The 20,708-nt window shown below is 43.8% G+C and overlaps 1 protein-coding gene across 6 annotated transcripts in view; it reads left to right on the forward strand.

Moving 5' to 3' along the window:
- Nucleotides 1-20,708, forward strand: part of LOC111863425 (AF4/FMR2 family member 4) — a 460,597-nt gene that overhangs the window by 381,839 nt on the left and 58,050 nt on the right. For all 6 annotated transcript variants that reach the window (XM_023849745.2, XM_033751058.1, XM_023849746.2 and 3 more), the window contains one exon: nucleotides 12,332-12,365. In XM_023849745.2, the coding sequence (XP_023705513.1) occupies nucleotides 12,332-12,365 (34 nt within the window). The remainder of the gene's footprint in view (nucleotides 1-12,331; nucleotides 12,366-20,708) is intronic.

Raw genomic sequence — 20,708 nt, forward strand, 5'->3', positions numbered from 1 at the left:
CTTGTTTTTAATGAAGAGGCGTGTGAAAAGGAACGCTCTTCCCTTCAAGTTTCTTCCGACTTTCATTTTCATTTAATTGGTGGATTTCCGTTGGTGCAGGGATGGATATTTATATTTAGTGGAAGACCAGAATATTTTGCAAGAAAATCCATTTCGAAACCTGTAAAAACTATCACTTATTTACTTGTACCGGCTGAATGTAGTTCGTAAGTAAACCAAGAAATAAAAACAGCCGTGTTAATAAATAATTAATTACTAAAGGACATCCTGAACTGTGGACATTCAGAACAGCTCAGTCGTTACAGCAACTAGACTGGATGCTAGATAACCGAGGAGACGGGGTTCCATTCCCAGCAGGGGTAACAGATTTTTCTCCTCCCTATAATGGCCAAACCGATTCTAGGGTCCATCCAGACTCCTTCAGAATTGGTACTAGGGGTAAAGCGGCAGGGACTCGAAGCTAAGCGCTCGTCTCCATCTAGTGCCAAAGTTAATAAAGATGGAGTTACGCCTCTGTTTCCTTAATACGTCTTCGTGGCATGGTGCTTAATTCAGCCCACATATACGAGGGAGGGTCAGTAAATATGTCACAGTTGATATAAAACGTAAAACATATGATATTCGAGCCTTGAAAAAAAACATTTATTTCTCGACATATCCTCCACCAACACTTACACACTTGTCCCATTGCTTTACCAGCGCATCGAGACCCGCAGCACAGAAGTCTTTTGTCTGTTGTCTCAGCCACTTCCGTACCTGGTCGGGCATCATCTGCGACTTTTGAACGTTCTTGAGAGAATATCTGGACCCAGTTATGAACCGCTTTCCGCTACAAACACTTCCCACCGTAAACGGGAAACATTTCTTTATGAATATCCTTTGCATTGATTCGATTTTGCCCACAAAAAAAACGTACAACAGAACGCTGCGGGATATTCCTGAAGCACGGTCGCCATTTTGACTACTGAAACCAGCCTGTGAACATGCGCATATGCTACCTAGACTGCATGCTTCCCACTGATACTAATTGAAAACTTATTACGGCCATTACAGGTGTTTTACTTCCATTTATGACTTATTTACTGATTCTCCCTCGTAATTTTAAATTTTTGGTAAGCATTAAATCTTGAAATGACTGACGCATGATAAATTGATTTATGTAATTGTATAAGAGGTAACTTTAGTTTTGCTCCAATGCTGCCCAGGATGAAGGCTTGGATTCGTTGCCGTAGTGGATCGTGAAACTGTCATGTTCAGAAACCGTTGTTGAGGTGGATGCAGGATGCACAAGGCCTCTCGACTGTTGCTTAAAATATACTTCCGCGCAGCTATTGCAAAAATATCTACCGAGTCAGACAGAGAGAGATAATGTGGTCAAGTAAATGAGGGAACTAAGCCCGTGAGGAGTGGAGGCTAGGACTTGGAAGTAGCATACGTTTCACAGAAGACATATTCTCCTTTCCTTTCGCTGACCTATTTATAGTACGTATTAATATCGTATTAATATTAATATTGATGTAGGGCAGACTCTGGACCAAACCCGTGGTTTGGAACACATGTGCCTAAAGTTTTGGGTCCCCCCCCCCGCCGTCATTTTATCAAGCCAAAAGGTAAAAGACGGTGAAGTTGTCCCTTTGCTTAATTAACTAAACGCTACACCATGAAGGCATATAAGGGAGTGGATGTATAGGTCCGTATTTTCATGACCTCGGTACTAGTTTGAAGTGAGTTATCAGCTTCACGCCCTGAGAAAGAGCCCCCGGTACCCATTGGATAGGAGGCTGGGTGGGCCCCAGAGACGTTCTGGACTATGTGAAGAAGAGAAAATTCTTGGCCCTAGTCGAACTCCCGCCCCTCGGTCGTACAGCCTGTAGCCAGTCGCTATACCGACTGAGCTATCGCAGCTCCTTTATGAAGCCGAAGCAGAATGTAATTCCCTTGGCGTATATTCACCTATGTGATACGTATACTAGACAGGTTAGTGCAGCGGTAAATGTATAGACATGAATTCAGGAGCCGTCACGCAAGAGTTCGCTTTCTCATGTCAGTGATTACGAAGATTCGTGTCTTCTGAGAAGTAACACCGTGTAGTAGTCTTCTACGTTGTTACCGATATTCTTCCTCAGTCTTCGGGTTAGGAGACATACACTTACGATGGAGACAGTAGATTCGTCCGAAACGTTGGTACAGTGTACCAGACAACACGACGTAATAACCCAGAACATATATGTAAATACTTGAGGTATCTTTATTGGTTACATCGTGTTGTGTATTATATATAGTATTATTATACAACTCTTAAGAAAGGAAATTAGAGAACATAATTTCACATGTATGCGGAAACCCGCCACGTAATATGTGCATAAAAATTGAAAAACAAGGTAGAGTCCAAGAAACCCCCATCTCCTTTACGATAGAACCTCATAGACTTAAGTCCACGCTAAATAATAGAAAAAAGAAAAAGAAATAATTTTTTACTTTTAATTTTAACCGAGTTATAACGTTTTTCTACATTTTAATATTACTCGTAATATTCGAAATATAACGAAACACATGTACTGTAATGAAATTCATGTTAGTGATAACGAGTATGAATCCACATTAGAGATACATAGAAATACAATTCAATAACGAATAACACGTTTCATGAAAAAATTACCTGATGATGATTCAGATGGAACGAAACATGTAGCAAATGTACATAATAAAAGATTATTAACTGAGTAACATTGGTTTATTTATTACGAATTTGTTATGTTGACGGTTGCGTAGTAGTACTAAACCCTTGAAAGCTACCGCATTTGAATCTTAGGAGGGGTACCGGCTATCATGGCTTGGATTCTTTGTGATTTTCCTTAGTCACTCCAAGCGAATGCAGGGATGGTATCATGAAACAGGTTAAGACCAAGGCGTAGGTGGGTGGACAATATTAGAATGGATCTTGGAGAGATGGGATGGGATGGTATGGATTGGATAGATCTGGCTCAGGATAGGGACCAGTGGAGGGCTCTTGTGAACACGGTGATGAACCTTCGGGTTCCATAAAATGCTAGGAAATTCTTGAGTAGCTATAGAATTGGCGGCTTCTCCAGAAGGGCTCAGCTCCATGAGTAAGAGTAAGTTCATTATCCATAGCCGCCTACCCATCTCATTCGATCCTTTATAATCCCAGTATTAAATTCAAGTAACCCAAGAGTGGAAACTGATTCGTTTAAATGTTAATTAAAATTGCTCATATTATGCAAGGTTGAATTGTAGGGTGATCAGTGAATAATGAAATGCAACATGTATGGTTCTCTAGTGGCATTTGTCTGGAGGGACTGCGGGAAACCATACAAATATTAGTCAAGATCTCTGGATTCCTTGTGCGAGGTTTGAATCTGATACTTTCCTAATACAAAACAGTAGGAGTGCTAGCCACCTGACTGCGACGGCTGGTAGTCCTGAGTCACGTCCACCCTTCCAGGTGTACCTAAATTAATTTTCTTTACTGAAGACTGTACCCGGAGGCATAGGCACGAGTGCAGTAGGAAATACTTGGATTTTTTCTTTCTTCTTCTTTGATGTATGTATGACGACAGAAAGTTATGTAGAAACATAACGAAGAGAGGTAAGACAATCTTCAGACCTGCCCTTGTAGTGGATTGGCGCGACGGCAGCAGCTGTAGCAGTGCCAGTCAATTTCCACTGTAACGTAACTCATTTTGTATAGCGACAAATACGACTTATATTATATGCTAGCTGCCGTTACGTTACTTGAGTCGCTGTGGATGAATTTTGTGCTCTCTCATATTGTAAACTTGTTTTAAAATGTGGCATTTAATTTTACCCTGGATTGTTTCTCTCAGTCGCTTCTTCGCCAACACTAAATTCATTGCCGAATACGCAAATGTTTCTCTCAGTGGCCCCGTGGTCTGAAGGCGTGAACTGTCTTCTCCCGCTCGAACACTGGGATCGTGGGTTCGAATCATACTTGTAGCATGGATGTTTGTGTACAGGTAACGGCCTTGCAGCGGGCTGAACCCCCATCCAAGGAGTCCTACCGACTGTGTAAAACAAACTCCGTGGCCTGTAGTCCGCAAGCAGACTAAAACTACCGAGCGAACGCCACTTGTCGGCGAAGTTGGTTCCAACTTTAGCCGATAGAAGGTGTCGCGTGGTCAGCGCAACGAATACCCACGGCCGTTAATCTCGGTTTCCTAGACCGGAGCCGCTATTTCCTTGAAATAACGCCTCCGTTATCCACACGAGGCTGAGTGGACTCCGTTCCAGACCCACTACTTCTCAGAAAATCTGGTAGCACCAGGAATTGAACCCGGGACCTCTGTCTGTAGACAGGAACTCTGACCATTGGACCACAGAGGCGGTCACCGGCTGTGTAAAAGATCAAGAAAGTGAAAACGCGGCCAAGATCCAAAAAAAAAAGGGCTATAGAGCCGTGGATAGTTGAGGAGACGTGTTTACATAAGTGTCACTGTTCTACAATATGTACCAACTATAGGTGGACTTTCAGGCTTTATGTGCATCTGGAATTCAATGCAGACTACGTGCTTGGAGACGCGTTGCTTTTGTTTTCGTGCGTTAACATTTTGTCTTCTGAAATATTTCCGATAGTCATTATGTTAAGTTCGTATTGGAAACAAAAGTGGCCTGTATGGGTTTCAGTGTACCGTCTGCTGTCAGAGGAAAATATTCGTCTTTTCTCGGTAAGGAATCAGACGCATTTGTGATCACGTTTTCGGATCCAGGCATAACAACTTGGACTGTCAGTATTAATCTAACATAATTTTACTTATTTGATTACTATGTTAAAACCTGCAACCTTGTGACATATATTTTAATGTTGGAATGTAAAATTAGCCTTCAAATTTTTTATGCATCTTCCTTGCATATTTCAAACTCCTAGACGATTCATACGGAAACGTCGAAAGAAGAAGAAGATTGTAAAATGTGTGGTGATAAAGGGATTTGGGATAGCTCAGTTGGTGTCGCGACGGGCTACGAGCCGGACGGCGTGGGTTTCGAATCCCGACAGGTGCAAGAATTCCACAGCATTCAGACCGTCTCTGGGGCCAACCCAGCCTCCTATTCAGTGGGTACCGGGGGCGATTTCCATGGGGTTAAAACAGCCGGGCTTGAAGCTGACCACTCATCCATATGTCTTAATGGCATAGTGCTTAATTAATTAAGCACAGGGACACCTTTACCTGGTAATAGAACTTCAAGATTTAACACCGCCAGTACAGAAATATAACTATCCTAAACGAGGTCAACCACATATTCTCACAGCCTTTTGCCTGAGATCCGTTTTAATATTGTCGTTCCTTCTGTCTTTCTAGTGGACGTTCTCCAGGAGATTTACCGCAAAAATTATGTACCCATATCTTGTATCCTCCATTCTAGCCAGGTTCGTAGCCTTTCCTTGCCCCTACGTTTCACTGCCTTTTAACAGAGGCGTATATAAATGGGGACGTTTTCCCTATGTAGTGTCTTAAAGTGCCTATCATAGTGGCCGCACGATATAAGGCATGAACCCTCTTCGCTCGCTCGAACACTTGGGTCGTGGGTTCGAATCTCACGCAAGTCATAGGTGTCTGCGTTTATTCTGTGTGTAGGTAGCTGCCTTACGACGGGCTGGTCACCCGTCCAGGAGTCCTGCCGAATGTGTATAGGATTAAAATACTGAAAAAGCGGCCAAGGTCCATCAGAAGGACTGTAGAGCCACAAACAAACAGACAGTGTCTTAAATTCCTCATTTACGTCTTCTTCAAATACAGGAATTTTCTCTGAGTGCGTGGGTTTCGCCCCAGAAGTTTATGTTCTTTCCTCAGACGAAAAGACCATATGTACATAAACGTGTGTATATACTTACTGTTGTCATTTAATGCACTGACTGGCTAAGCGACTGTTGGCTTCTCAACAAGGGCCCTAATCTATGGATTTATTTAGTCCGACACTTGTCTTGTAACCATAAGGTGTTTGCAGTGGAAATTCCGCCAGTCTTTCCATGTTATGCGTAAAAAACTTACAGAGCTCCTCCAAGTCCACAATTCAAAGTGTCATTCTGTATCATTCTACAGAGACAATAATGCAGTGTTTTAGTAGGAAAACCTAAAGGAAGGAGACTACCAGGAAGACCTACGTATGTATGGGAGAATAATATTAAAGTGGATCTATTTCTCACTCCAACTGCTCCGTATTTACTAATTCTATCATCGGTGTTACAGTCTCGATACTGGCACCGTCGTTAAAGTATAAACCTTAACTAAAGAGATAGGATGAGAGGACGTGGAGTGGATTCATCTGGCATAGGATACAGACCAGTTGTGGGCTCTTGTGAAACTTCAGGACCGCGAAATAAGCAACTATACAACAGCCATTGCTAAGTAACAGCGCCGCTAAGAAGCATTTCCACGGCATCAGGAGAGTATGTCAATATGGAAGAGACGTTTTCTACTCTGGACTCAGTCATGAGCTGTTGCTGTGAGAAGCTGGTAGCTGAGGCCTGGGACAGTTCGGGAACGGCCGTCGTTGGAAGCCGTTACCAGACAGCAGCAGTGAAGGCATGACTGGACATTAATGTGTGTGTACTAGTGAACTGTAAAGTGTAGTCGCGAGGTGTATCAAAAGTCGAATAAATCCGGTCAACAATCCAACCCCTGCCTATAGTCACACTTGATATACGTGACATCTGGTGTCAGAAGTGGGATAATTGGACTAGAAAGTATCGGATTCAGTGAATAACTGGTCCACACTATAGAGACAGAGTCAAGAGATGAAGGCCGTGTTGGAATCTGTCTAGAAGAATATGGAGGGAAATCCAGAAGAAACGAAGTCCGTAATGACCAGGCTGCAGTGCACACTATCGGAACACGGGGGGGAGACCGGCGGCTGGCCGTAAGGCGCCTCGGACGGCCGAAGAAAACGACCCAAGGGTGGGTCCTGACAGAAGTTGGCCGCCGTCAACTGTCCATGCCATTCTTGCACTGCTCAAGGTACGTATTCGCAAGGCGCCTGGCAAGACAACTGGCAACAGCATTAGAGGACTAAGCAGGAGATGTGAACTACATCTGGGAAGCCAGAAGGCATTATACGAGGCCCGCTTGCAAACTCGAGATGGAGGTCGTGAAGCGAGCAGTAGGCGTTTGCAGTGGGTTGCGGAAAGCGAGAGTGGACATTGTGGAGGGGTCGGCCCCATCCGAAACGAAGGAAGAGACGTCAGAAACACAGCCCTCTGAAAAGAGAAAATTACGATATTCCCATGGCAAAAAATACAGCAGTAATGGAAGAGACGTTTTCTACGCGGTCCGTGACGAGATGTTATAAGCAGGATCAGTGAAAACTGCTGGGGCTCAGTCGTTGTGAGATGTTCCTGTGAGATGCTGGTAGCTGAGGCTGGGGACAGTTCAGGAACACAGAGGAAGGGAACGTCCGCCATTGGAAGCCACTACCAAGCAACGGCAATGAAGGCGTAACTGTGGATATTGATGTGTATGTAATACTGAACTGTAAAGTGCAGTCACGCGCTATATCAAAGAGTCCTATAAATTCCATCATCTGTCCAAAACCCGTTTATAGTCGCAGTCTATACACGTGACAGTAATAAGCAGAGATTACAGATTGTGAAGTTCCTTGTTGTATAATTTTATCTAATCCTTTGTTACGGTACGTCTGCTAGGTTCAACTATTGTCTCAGCACATTTTTTTTTTTCGAGCGTCATGAATATACAGGGTGTTTCAAAAAGAGCATAACAACTTGGAAAGCTTATATAAATTTGTACAGAGGACATACACAACGTTTTGAACTGTCATAATGTAGCAAAACACACCGAGTTTTACCTCGGATAGTTATGGTTCAATGTCACTTCCATTGGTAATGCTGCAGACGTCCCACCTGTAGTCAGTCTCTTGCCACACGCTACGTAGCATCTCTGGCGTCACTTCTGCAACTGAGGCAGTAATTCGAGTTCGGAGCTCAACGACATTTGCAGGCAAAGGCTGTACGAACACTCGATCTTTAACGAATCCCTATAAGGAAAAATCCAGGGGAGTAAGATCCGGGGAACGAGGTGCCCATGCTATCGGCGCCGCTCTACCAATCCACCGACCTGGGAAACGGGTGTTGAGGTACTGGCGCACTTCTCCAAGGTAATGAGGGGGTGCGCCGTCTTGCTGGAAGTGAATGTGTCCTTCTTGGTCATCTTCGTCTAACTGTGGAATGAGGAACTCTTGGAGCATGTCCAGATATACGATACCGGTAATGGTCGTCTCCATGAAGAAGGGGCCGTACACTGTTTCTTTGCTGAGGGCGCAAAACACGTTCACCTTTGGGCTATCACGAACGTGTTCCAGGGAGACACGTGGATTTTCGCTGCCCCAGATCCTGCAGTTGTTGGTACTGACCTTGCCACTGACATGAAACGTGCTCTTATCACTGAAAATTACGGAGTCCAGAAACTTCTCATCGTCTTGTATCCGACGAAACATTTGCATACAGAATTCCTTACGAACCACCTTATCTGCATCCGTAAGGTGTTGAACGATGGATAGTTTGTACGCTTTTAAGTGTAAACGTTTTCATAACACTCGCCACACAGTAACGTTTGGAGTACCAGTTTCCCGAGACGCACGTCGCGTTGACTTTCGTGGACTTCGAACAAAGCCCTCCCTAATCTGTTCCACTGTAGCGTCAGAAACACGTGGCCGACCGGGTGGCTTGGCATATCGCACAGAACATCCGGTCTGAACAAAATTCTTGTGCCAGGAGTAAATTGTAGGCCTACTGGGAGGTTCCTTGATATAGTGAGTGCGAAATTTCCTTTGAACTTGTGTAGCAGACTTCGTTTCTTCGAACCAAAACACACCACGAGCACGCTCTGCATCTGTGAAAGTAGCCATATTGATTTCAACTGCGGGAGCGCTCGCGGTGACGGTATTGGGTACTACAGTACCACATGCATGAAACTTCGTGTGTTTTGCTACATTATGACAGTTCAAAACGTTGTGTATGTCCTCTGTATAAATTTATATAAGCTTTCAAAATTGTAAAGCTCTTTTTGAAACACCCTGTACATACCAAGACCTGCTGTAACGGAAGCAGTTTCATGAGGACAGGTGCAGAAGTCTTGTTCGCTAGAGGAAACTGTTACAAAATGTTGTATCTTGTGTAGGGTACATTAGTTACAATGCTAAGTAAGACTGTCATGTCTTCCGTCTTTTTTAATAAACTCTGCAGACATTGTTTATTTTTTATGTAACGAATCGTTATGTACTCGTAATGCATGTGCGAACGTGTGTATTTGATTTTGAACTTCATAATGTAAACAATATCGGAACACTTTAGCCTACCTGTTAACTGCCACATAGGAGATAACACACTGCAGGAAATCATACCCACGAAGCTGGTTGACTATGGGCGGTAACACTTTTGGATTTCATTCATGAGGTCCCTGGTTCCAATATCGGCTGGGACGTACCCCTGCTGGGTTTCTGCGTGGACTGCCACAGTTCTGGGTAAATGTCGGGATAGTACTGTAAATTAGGCCACAGTCACTTCCTTCCATTCCATTTCCGGTTCATTATTTACTTATCCGATCATTCGACTCTGTAGTCTGCTACAGCGCCGCGATATGAACTGCGAATAAATGTAAGTAAAGCAGACGCCGCTCTTATGTAGATCTGTTATTATAACTCATATTTCAGAAACGAAAATATGTGGCATAATTTTATGTTATAGACAACACCAAGTACGATGTTTGGTGTCTGGTTATAATGTGATAAAGCTCAAGTTATCCCTGTAACAGACCATGGAGGCCCATATGGTTGAGACGTCGAGGCTCCCACAGTTTCTATGCAGTCGGCTCACAGATGGCTGTGAGGTCGTCAGCCTTACACGCCGGCCACTCTTTACCCACAGGAAGATTCCTGGTATTCGTTTCTGTTAGAGGCTGAGTCGGGGGTCACGCAGTAGCGTAGTCGATTGAGGCATTATGCTACAAGCCGGAAGGTCGCGGGTTCAAGTACCGATGAGGTTATTGGATATTTTTCATTTGACCTAATCATTCCGGCCGCACTGTTGCCCTGGGGTCGACTCGGCCTCTAACACAAATGAGTACCAGGAATTAATCAAATAATTTTCCTGGGAAGTAAAGCTCGGCCGGCGCGTAAGGCTGACAACCTTACCGCCATCTCTGAGTCTAGATACTGTGGGATCCTCAACGTCTCACAACCCTATGGGCCTTCACGGCCCGTTACAGGGATAGGTTTACTTTTTTTAGAGGCTGAGTCGACCCCAGGGCAGTAGTGCGGCTGGAAGGATTNATTGGATATTTTTCATTTGACCTAATCATTCCGGCCGCACTGTTGCCCTGGGGTCGACTCGGCCTCTAACACAAATGAGTACCAGGAATTAATCAAATAATTTTCCTGGGAAGTAAAGCTCGGCCGGCGCGTAAGGCTGACAACCTTACCGCCATCTCTGAGTCTAGATACTGTGGGATCCTCAACGTCTCACAACCCTATGGGCCTTCACGGCCCGTTACAGGGATAGGTTTACTTTTTTTAGAGGCTGAGTCGACCCCAGGGCAGTAGTGCGGCTGGAAGGATTAGGTCAATTGAAAAATCCAGTGACCTCATCGGGAATCGAACCCGCGACCTTCCTGCTTGTAGCACAGTGCCTCAACTGCGCTACCGCGTCCCCCTGTTATAATGCAATAATGCTTCTAATTAAGTAGATCCTGAAGTGTTCTGATGATGGTGTATAACACTCTGCATTGCAGGGGTTTTGGACTTTGTCCATCGTCTGGTACACTAAAGAACACAAAAGAACTCAGCGTTTCGGAAAGTGGATCTATTTCCGTCCTCGGGTGACGGACTGGGGACATTACTGTGTTGGTTCCGTTAGAAAGAGCTAACCTCAATCACTGGACATCTTATATCAAAATAAATTTACTCCTTTAAATACAGCTGTCCGTCGATTTACTAACGCTCGATTTTCAGACTTTCGCTACAACGAATCCTGTTAATTTGTACCTATTTTTCACTTAACGAACTTGATTTTCGCCACGGTACGTCGACTTTCACATGTAAAATATTTGGAAATATCTCCGATTTGCGAATTGTCACCCCACGAGCGGTTCTCATGGAACGAATTACCCTTTGCAAAAGGAAGGATACCCGTACAGTACGCCAGATCTGCTTAACATCGCTGGTGATGCAGTCTGTGACATCCAGCGTCAGCTTAGTGAATGCTGTTTACTTAGGAAGAAGATGCATACGTTACCCTCTCCTAATTCTTTACGGACTCGATCTTTTGTTTATGTAAGTACGCTATTGGCGATTCAGATTATAGCGCTGCTGATACTGAACAGTGACTTGGAAATGGTTCATCAGGAAGCTCTCATGATCTGCTTTCCCGTTTGTTGCTTCGGGAGGCTTAGAAACCCCACAAGAAATATCAGTGAGGGTAGGCTGTGTCCCTGCCGAGATATGAACCAACCATGTCCCGAACTTGTGGAACAGTCGTCGCTTATGTCAACTTGATTTGTGTTGCGGATTAAATGTGTTCTTACTTGGCCAACTCTAGAGCCTGAAGAGCTAGGCGAAACATCTTGACTTTCACCGGACTACATAGCGTCATATCCCTTTAAGATTTAACTTTTTCGAAACTCAGGATAAAAGAAAATATCTGCCCTCAAGCCTGTTATCCTACCTGTTGTTGTATGAGTGCGGAACTTGGTCTCTTTGAGAAGGGCATAGACGGGAGTGTCCGAGAACAGGGTGCTGAGGTAAATACTAGGACTTAAGAAGCAGGCAGTAACAGGGGACCGTAAAACTGCATAATGAGGAGCTTCGTAATTTATAATGTCTGCACTTCACGAAATATTTTTGCGATGAAGTCAAGGATAATGATGTCATGCAGCACGCATTAGACGAGAAGCGAAAACAAAATTTTAGTCAGAAAACATGAATGAAACAATCCATTCTAGACATTTCGACACAGATGGGAGGATAACATTAACACCAATCATAAATAAGGTCTGATTGCATGTGGTGGGTTAATGTGTTATAGAATAGTGACCGAAAACAGGCTTTTGTGAACACGCTCATGAACTTCCGGGTTCATAAAGAGGACGAGATATCTTGATTACCTGAGAGACTCGTAGGTTTTCAAGAAGGATTCTTCTTCAGTTCTTTGAGTTACAGTGGACCTACCCTCTAGTCATCTATCTTGTGTGCAAATGCCTCAGTAGTTTTCTGTTATAAGTCATATATGTGTTCTGTATGTATCCCAATTATCCGTTGGTAATACTGTGTTTTGTATTTATTTCAGAACGGAGCAGCCAACCGCAATCTCAGATTCCAACGTAAGTAGTTAAATGACTTTTAATTGTTCATACTTGCCAGGCATAGCAAATTATTTTCATTCATTCTGTACACAGTGTGCGTAACATAGTGTGCATGTTTAATTTCAAAGACTGCTCTATGAATTTCGGTTAAATTTTGTGTGTATAGGATGATCAGCTCAGTTGTTGCACAAATTCACGTTAATACATGGCCGGTAAGAACCCGGGGCACACGGTAGCGTAGGTGGTTGAGGCACTATGCTACAAGCCGGAAGGTCGCGAGTTCGAGTCCCGATGAGGTTATTGGATTTTTTTTTCAATTGGCTTAAACCTTCCAGCCGCATTATGGCCCTGGGGTCGACTCAGCCTCTTAACACAAATGAGTACCAGGAATCTTCCTGAGGGGAAAAGCGGCCGGCGCGTAAGGCTGACCTTACCACCGTCTGTGAGCTGATTGTTTAGAGAAAATATGGAAGCCCCGACGTCTCACAAACCTATGGGCCTTCACGGCTTGTTACAGGGATAGCTTTGCCTTTTTCTCTTTGCCGGTAAGAAGCTATTCAAACCTAAATTGTACTTAGTTACATTATGTTCGCTTCTTTCTCATATTTTCTCTTTCAGTTTCTCTTCTCGTTTACTTTCCTCTTCTTTTCGTCGTTTTGTTGCTTTTGTGTACTCTACTGCCATCTGGCCTCATTTTTTTTTTCAAATACCATTCATCGCGCAGAATGTTACTGCGTGGAATAAAACATCGGTCGCGCTAAGATCTGCAAGTTTGTTTTAAATATTTGTTGATATGCTGCATATTTAACTAGTACAGGTATATGCAGAAACGGATAACAACTGCAGTGTGACGGGGTTGCGGCAGTGGGTTACTGTTGGCAAGTAATATATTTGTGTCTTCAGTAAATTAACATCAAGGCCACTGAATAATGTATCAGACTAAACGCGCATGGAAAAATATTTTATGTTGCGGAAGTAAAACAAGAAGAAAACATGTACGTAAACTGAAAATACGAAGCGAATTGTGAGCGCGCCCATCTGCATGGTTTAACTGAAGGACGCCATGCGCATTTAGCGTTTTATGCGTTCCTGGAACGAAGTGCGTTGAGGGAATTCATGAAAGTCATGTTTGTATGTCAACTTAACTGCTTGACTACTTAACGGATTACGGTTAAATTAAGTATAGGATTTCTACACTAAATGCCCACAATATGAAGCTTAAATTTAATGTCATGGTTTTTTTTCGTTGGACAACAAACAAAAGCAGTAAGAAGATTGTTATCGTCTGGAATGTGACTCGGCAATGTTTCATAAAAGTTTATCAGTTTTTCGGAGGAATATGCTGCCTCCATCTTCAGGATCGAAGAGTAGGTCATGTGCTTGTTTCTTGCTCCCCTAACTTTTGCTTACTCTTCACGGGCACCACAATGAGGACTTCAAGACCTCGTTTTCTCGTCTTATTCTTAAGGATGGCCTTGATGTTCATTTATTGCACATAACAGATTTATTTATGGGACGCTTATCGCAATGTAAAGTGAGGAATTATTCTTCCTTGCATCTCATTAATTTGTTGACAGATGTTTAAAATATGCCTTATGAATTTTAATTAGACCTATGTTTTTAGCCTACTTATTTAAAAAATAAGAAGCTTATGAGATCACCTTGCTGTCTGTATATCCGTCAGTGTCTCCTTCTGTGCACCCCCCAAATAATATTTCAGGGTTATGAGGCTTATGAGACCACGTTGCTGTCTGTATGTGTATCCCCACTCTTTTTTACATAATATATAAAATGTACAAAAGCCAGTATGTAAACTAGGGTTATTATGGTCAGATACAAACTAAAATTTAATTTCCCAACGAATTTTATTGCAGACAGTGCAGTATTAAAGTTAGTATCCGTTTGGTAGTTTCCGAGATAAGACATGCGGACAGACGGACGGATATCACATTCCCCCTGTGCTTGGACACACAAAACGAGTACATGATGTAAATAGTGTAATCTTACGTGAAGCAGTTTTTACATAATATATGTTTAACTGAATACAAGCAGACGTGTGCAGTGTCTCTCTTCATTTGTTCCATCAGCACTACAGTTCGTGACTTTACGTTCTCTGTGTATCGGAAACATGTTACCCACCATGTGAATAGCTTAATGTAATCTGTCCCTTTGTAGAGAAAACTACAAATTCATTGTATGGCATAACAAATGAGGGACTGAAGCATGTAGATGTGAGAGAGGGAGGATCTGTTAATTGAATTAAACATTTTTGACGGCCAGGAATTGAGCTGGGTGGGGGGAATCCTGGCTTCAAAGGGTGCCTTTTGTGAGTCACTAATTTGGTTCTCCGCGGATGGTTTGTCTGCTAAATGAATGCGTTTGTTTGGGACTCATGCAATTAACTACTGATGGTGAAATCGGTCAAGATGAGTGTCTGCGTGGCCGGCTGCCTATACACTCATACGTCAGCAGCTCAGGGGTCACCACCGACGCCCCCCCCCCGCACCAAATAAATCTGAATACAAAGAAACCGTTGAGAAAGTTACGTTTTAATAATATAGATGGATTCATTGAAGAAAAAAAAATTTTTCCTTGGCACTACAGTGGGCCTAGGCCTACCTCCATGAACTTATCCGTTCACTTCGGTTTTTCTAAATCTTACACATTCGGTAGGACTCCTTGGGCGGGTGATCAGCTCGCCGCAAGGCCTCTACCTGTACACAAACACATAAAAACGCGCACACACAAACTAAACATCCATGCCCTGAGAAGGATTGAAGAAAATTACATAATGATGAACCGCATAATTCGTACAATTCACTTGATGTTATTGGTATCATTAATTAGCTGGGTGGGGCGTGTAACACGCAAGGGAATGGGGAAGCGCATAGAGCGTATTGGTAAGAAATGAAACCACTTCTTAGATCGAGGCATAGATGGGAGGATGATATTAAAATGGGGTACGTGATGTGAGGTAGATAAGACTGGCCTTGGATAGGGTCCATTTTGATGGACCTGAAGGTTTGGCCAAAGCAAGGAATTTATTGACTGATTTCGCTATGAATGGATGTAATAGTGGGACTTTAGGTTCTCACGGCCGTGACTATGAAGATACCTATATTCTGCGATGTGGCGCCGTGTAGTTTGGTAGATACGTACCGAAGTTTCGGAGGAACCTGCTGTTTCCGTCTTCAGTGTAGAAGAATGGAATGGTGTAATTATATTTCGTCCATGATTTGTAGGCAGAAGAACAGAGAATGGAAGGGATTAGTGGGCATGAAGATTTCTGTCTTAGCGATATAACGCCGTGTAAATAAAAGGTAAAGCTGTCCCTGTGCTTCAATAATTAAGTATTATGCTATAAAGGCGTATGGGGGAGTAGATGTACAGATCCGCATTTTCTTGACCTCGGCACTAGTTGGGGCTGAGCGGTCAGCTTCACGCCCCGGCCGCTTTGCTCCCGGTACACATTGCGCTCCATAACGCCGTGTAGTCTGGCGAAAGTCAGCCGACGTTTAGGATGAACATGTCGGTCCCATCGTGCGGATGTAAGAGTAAGCTGAATAGGAAACCTTCGTAAAGTAGGCAGGAAGCACAGGTCGGTTGATTTTCGCCGGATACACGGCGTAATATCCCAGTAGACAGAACTTTTAGTGGTCACCGCTAGTACCTGACATTAGAATATAGGACATCCTTAAAGGACTCTTACAGAAATTGTAACTACATTCTTGAATTTACAGTTTTCGACACAGGTTGGTTAAAAAATATAATGGCATTGTTTCTCCTGTGTTTGAGTATACCATGTAGAGGGAGTGATGATATATCTCCACTTCTTCTAAACTGCGGCATTACACAGGTGTGTTACCATGACGCTCCGGTACCCCGGCAGAAGTGGTCCTCTTAAAAAGGTAGAGGTATCCCTGTAACAGGCCATGGAGGTCCATAGGGTTGTGAGACGTCGAGGCTTCCACATTTTCTAGATAATCGGCTCAGACGGCGGTGAGGTTGTCAACGTTACTCGCCTGCCGCCCTTTACCCTCCCAGGAAGATTCCTGGTACTCATTTCTGTTAGAAGGAGTCGACCCCAGGACCATAGTGCGGCTGAAAGGATTAGGCCAATTGAAAAATTCAGTGACCTCGTAGGGAATCGAACCCGCGACCTTCCGACTTGTGGCATAGTGCCTCGACCAACCACACTACCGCGTGCCCCGAAGTGTTTCCGTTAGCCTTCGAATAGGATCCTGTTTGCACCGCAACGTCGGTGTGGACGTTGTGACGCTACCGAGAATCGAATCCGTTGTCGTATTCCCCTTAGCTGCGCTTTTTATGTACGTACCAAAACCCCCCAGTTCCAAACCCCTTCATTATATCTGAATTTAGTGTTTTGGTTTGGGGGCTGGATATCTCGGATAGAAAAATTTGAGAAAGGCTGTTATAACGATTGCAGATTAAGAAAGCCGATTGTACTGTTTTTGAACGGTTCCCTTTAACGTCTCCGATATCACGTATACTCCGATTGCCTGTGCTCTGTTACCTTTCGGAAGTGATGGTAGTTGTACCGTCCAACATGGCGTCGCTTGATGAACATTCAGCGGTTGCCGGTAACCCCAGAGTGCAGGTATCAAGATTACGGTTGTGTTTTATAGAACAAGCAACAGCTTGGTCGACGGCGTAACACCGGAAACAGGTGCACTATAACCGGACTGCATTGCAGTATGGAAATTACTCTTTCGTTTTATGTAGGGACTGTAGGGATGTTACCTACAGTGGTACTACAATAAAGAGCACCGTCTTCTGGTATATAGTAACATGTAGTCCGTTGAATTTCAGAGAAACATGTAGCCTTCAGGGTCGAAGAATAAGCCAGACAAGAAAACATCCTGAAATATATAGCAACCAGAGGCGACATTTTCCTCTGAAATTTCGGTTCATAACCACCGCAGTCAGAACCTAAATCCTGTCACGAATTCTTGTGAACAGCCATAAGAGACCAGAAACTTAACTCTAGTGATACCGTCTGGTAGTTCATTGTTTTGCAGGGACGTGCTGCCTTCATGAACAGTGTAGACAGAAAGTAAATAAATAGAGTTGCTTGGTTGCTTACTCTTCGACCCTGAAGATGGAAGACTGTAGGCCTACATTCCGTCGAAAAATCGGTAATGTTCTACCAGGATGCATGGCATCAAATCACTTACCGTAACCACAGCTGTGAGAACGTCGGTTCTGACGAAATTACATTCATCCTGAAATTCAGAATCTTCCATCTTCCTGTGTTCTGTCAGGATGCTTGAAGATCAGAATACGCATAGTTGTAATTTTGCTTGTTCTCATTTGTGTGAAACTTGAATGATGAAAATCAAATTACATGTGCAAACCGAAAAAAAAAGAGAGAAACAAAATTGTAGGACCCCTAAGAGTGGCGAAGAAATAAGTGCTTAGGATGATGATGTCTGGACATGGAAGAGGAAATAATTTCTGGAAAGGTTCCATTGAAATGAGAGCTTGCTTTTGAAGCCCGAGTCCTTACGGACGCAAAGGTGTAGACGCGAAAACAAAAAATGAACGTGTGAAGTTTCTGAGCCTAGTTCTTGCATCTGTTTTTCGGCTTCCTAGAATGGGAATGTTAAGACATGTTTGCAGCTGCCAGGACAGGGGTGAACAAAGCACGGGTCATAAAAATTTTCCATTCGGCCTGTGGTGATAATCTTTGTCTATTATTCTTTTATTCATATTAGCTCTAGAACCGGATTCTAAGTATAGTGTTTGTACCTGACAGAATTAACGTAACAGGAAAAGCGGAAAAAGAACGCATAATGAGGCGTTTCATAATTTGTGATAATTACATTATATTCTTGGGATGATCAAATCAAGGAGTGGGGCTCGAGATGGACAGGGCATATACATAGGGAGAAGAAAAATGCATGGACAGTTTTAATGTGACAGCCTGTATTGAAGAGACTTAATCGACTTGGGAGGCCAAAGCGGTAGATACGAGAATAATATTAAAATGAGTCTTAGTGAAGAAGGATGCGACGGTGTGGATTTATCTGCTTCATGACATGGACTAGTGGCTGGTTGTAGTTATCACGGCAATGAACCTACGGGTTTTGTAGAGATAATTTTGTGATTTTTAGCTGTGTGTATTAGTTTCTTAAGAAGTACTCCAATCTGTGGAGCTGGGTTTGGTATGTTAAGAAGAAAGTATTATAACCCCGTCAAACATAGCTTCTCTGTAATAATGGCGGATGTTCCTGATACACGAATTCACAGTTGAATTTACAGCGCCTGAAAGTGAGCATGATCGCATCCACTCTAGAATCGCCTTATGGATAACTTTTCTGAATTAATTATATAATAATTGACGGTCATTGCCAGGAAACAGCGGTAAACACGTTACTGTCGTTGCTAGGCAACGGCCTTTATATTATTGTGTATGCAAATCCATATATTTTAAGGCTGCTTTCTCTGTTTGAAAAACTGAAAATAAGCTTATCACATCACCTAACTCTGTGTCTGTATCGTCCCCGTTTTTGTTATTAGGCAGCAGTTAGGTAAACACGTTCTCACAGCAACGAATGCACACGGAACAATAGAAGAGTTGTCGGGCGCGTCATTTTCTATGCGGTACGTGTCCTATCAAAGGGAAATGAGCGATTAGCCATTCCAGAACTTCTCGTTATATCTTGTGATATATCAGCCTGTAGAATGTGATCTGTCACTTCAGTAGTTTGATGCTATCGACGTTACGTAGATCACCGACATACCTATCGGCGGCCCTCCACGGTCTGCGGCCACTTTCGAGAAAACCCATACTTTCCGGGAGGAATGATTGTCACCCCTGTGGTCCGGTGTACAGCCGAACGAGTGGCGGTTTTACTGGGAGATTCTGCATGGTACAATTGAAACACGTTTGCTTCTTTGTTCGTTCAACACTGGGTTGCAAAATGCCACCAAGTGCTAATTTTGAATAACGACAGTTTCTACTAAACCTGCTTCTGCAGTGGTGTAATTTGGTGTCGAGTTGAATACTCAGCCAGTCTGTTGCATTACCTCATTCCTGTGATCCTCCGTATGCGCTGTGTGGGGCTAACACCCCTCGTATCAGATTCCGTCATGTAATGCAGTCCAGAGATATTTCGCTTTGACCCAACTGATATTACGACCCGTTTTAATATTATTTTCTCACTAAACATCTACTAATTTCATGTTTCCATCGCATGAAAAGCATCTGTCCATAACATTTGTTCTATTTATTATCCTGCGAGTAGGTCTAAGGTGAGAAATTTCAAAATCGGCACCCGGCCAGACGTTGGTCGCGGTTTCTGTGGACCGCCAACAACGATATAACAGTACTTTTTTTTTAAGAGTACGCTCCCCTGGATGAGCTGAGATGGCTCTTTCGGTATAGCGACTGGCTACGAGCTGGACGACAGAGGGGTTGGAGTTCGAGTCCCAGTAGGGCCAAGAATTTTCTCTTCTCCGCGTCGTCCAGACCGACTCTGGGGTCCATCCAACATCCTGTCCAATGGGTACCGGGGGCTCTTTCCCCTGGGGTAAAGCGGCCGGGGCGTGAAGCTGATAGCCACGAAAATCTGGATCTTTATATCCACTCCTTCATACGCCTTCATAGCGTAGTGCATAGTTAAGCACAGAAACAGCTTTACCTTTAGTCTCCCTTGGGATATAACACCGTGTAGTCCGTTGAAAGTCAACTGACGTTTCAGAAGAACATGTCGCTATCTTCAGGCTCGAATAAGCTGAGCAAGAAATCAGTGTGTAAGCAGGTGGAAAACAGCCGTGCTTAGTCTTCGACCCTGAAGACGGAGGCCATGTTCCTCTAAAATATGGGTTGACTTTCAGAGGACTACACAGCGCTATATCCCAGGAGACAGAACTCCTCATAACCACCGCCGTGAGAACCTCAGATCCTACACAGCGCTGTATCCCAGGAGACAGAACTCCTCATAACCACCGCTGTGAGAACCTCAGATCCTACACAGCGCTGTATCCCAGGAGACAGAACTCCTCATAACCACCGCTGTGAGAACCTCAGATCCTACACAGCGCTGTATCCCAGGAGACAGAACTCCTCATAACCACCGCTGTGAGAACCTCAGATCCTACACAGCGCTGTATCCCAGGAGACAGAACTCCTCATAACCACCGCTGTGAGAACCTCAGATCCTACACAGCGCTGTATCCCAGGAGACAGAACTCCTCATAACCACCGCTGTGAGAACCTCAGATCCTACACAGCGCTGTATCCCAGGAGACAGAACTCCTCATAACCACCGCTGTGAGAACCTCAGATCCTACACAGCGCTATATCCCAGGAGACAGAACTCTTCATTACCACCGCTG

This window comes from Cryptotermes secundus, unplaced genomic scaffold (genome assembly GCF_002891405.2).
Source record: "Cryptotermes secundus unplaced genomic scaffold, Csec_1.0 scaffold964, whole genome shotgun sequence".
NCBI classification, from domain to species: Eukaryota; Metazoa; Arthropoda; class Insecta; order Blattodea; family Kalotermitidae; genus Cryptotermes; species Cryptotermes secundus.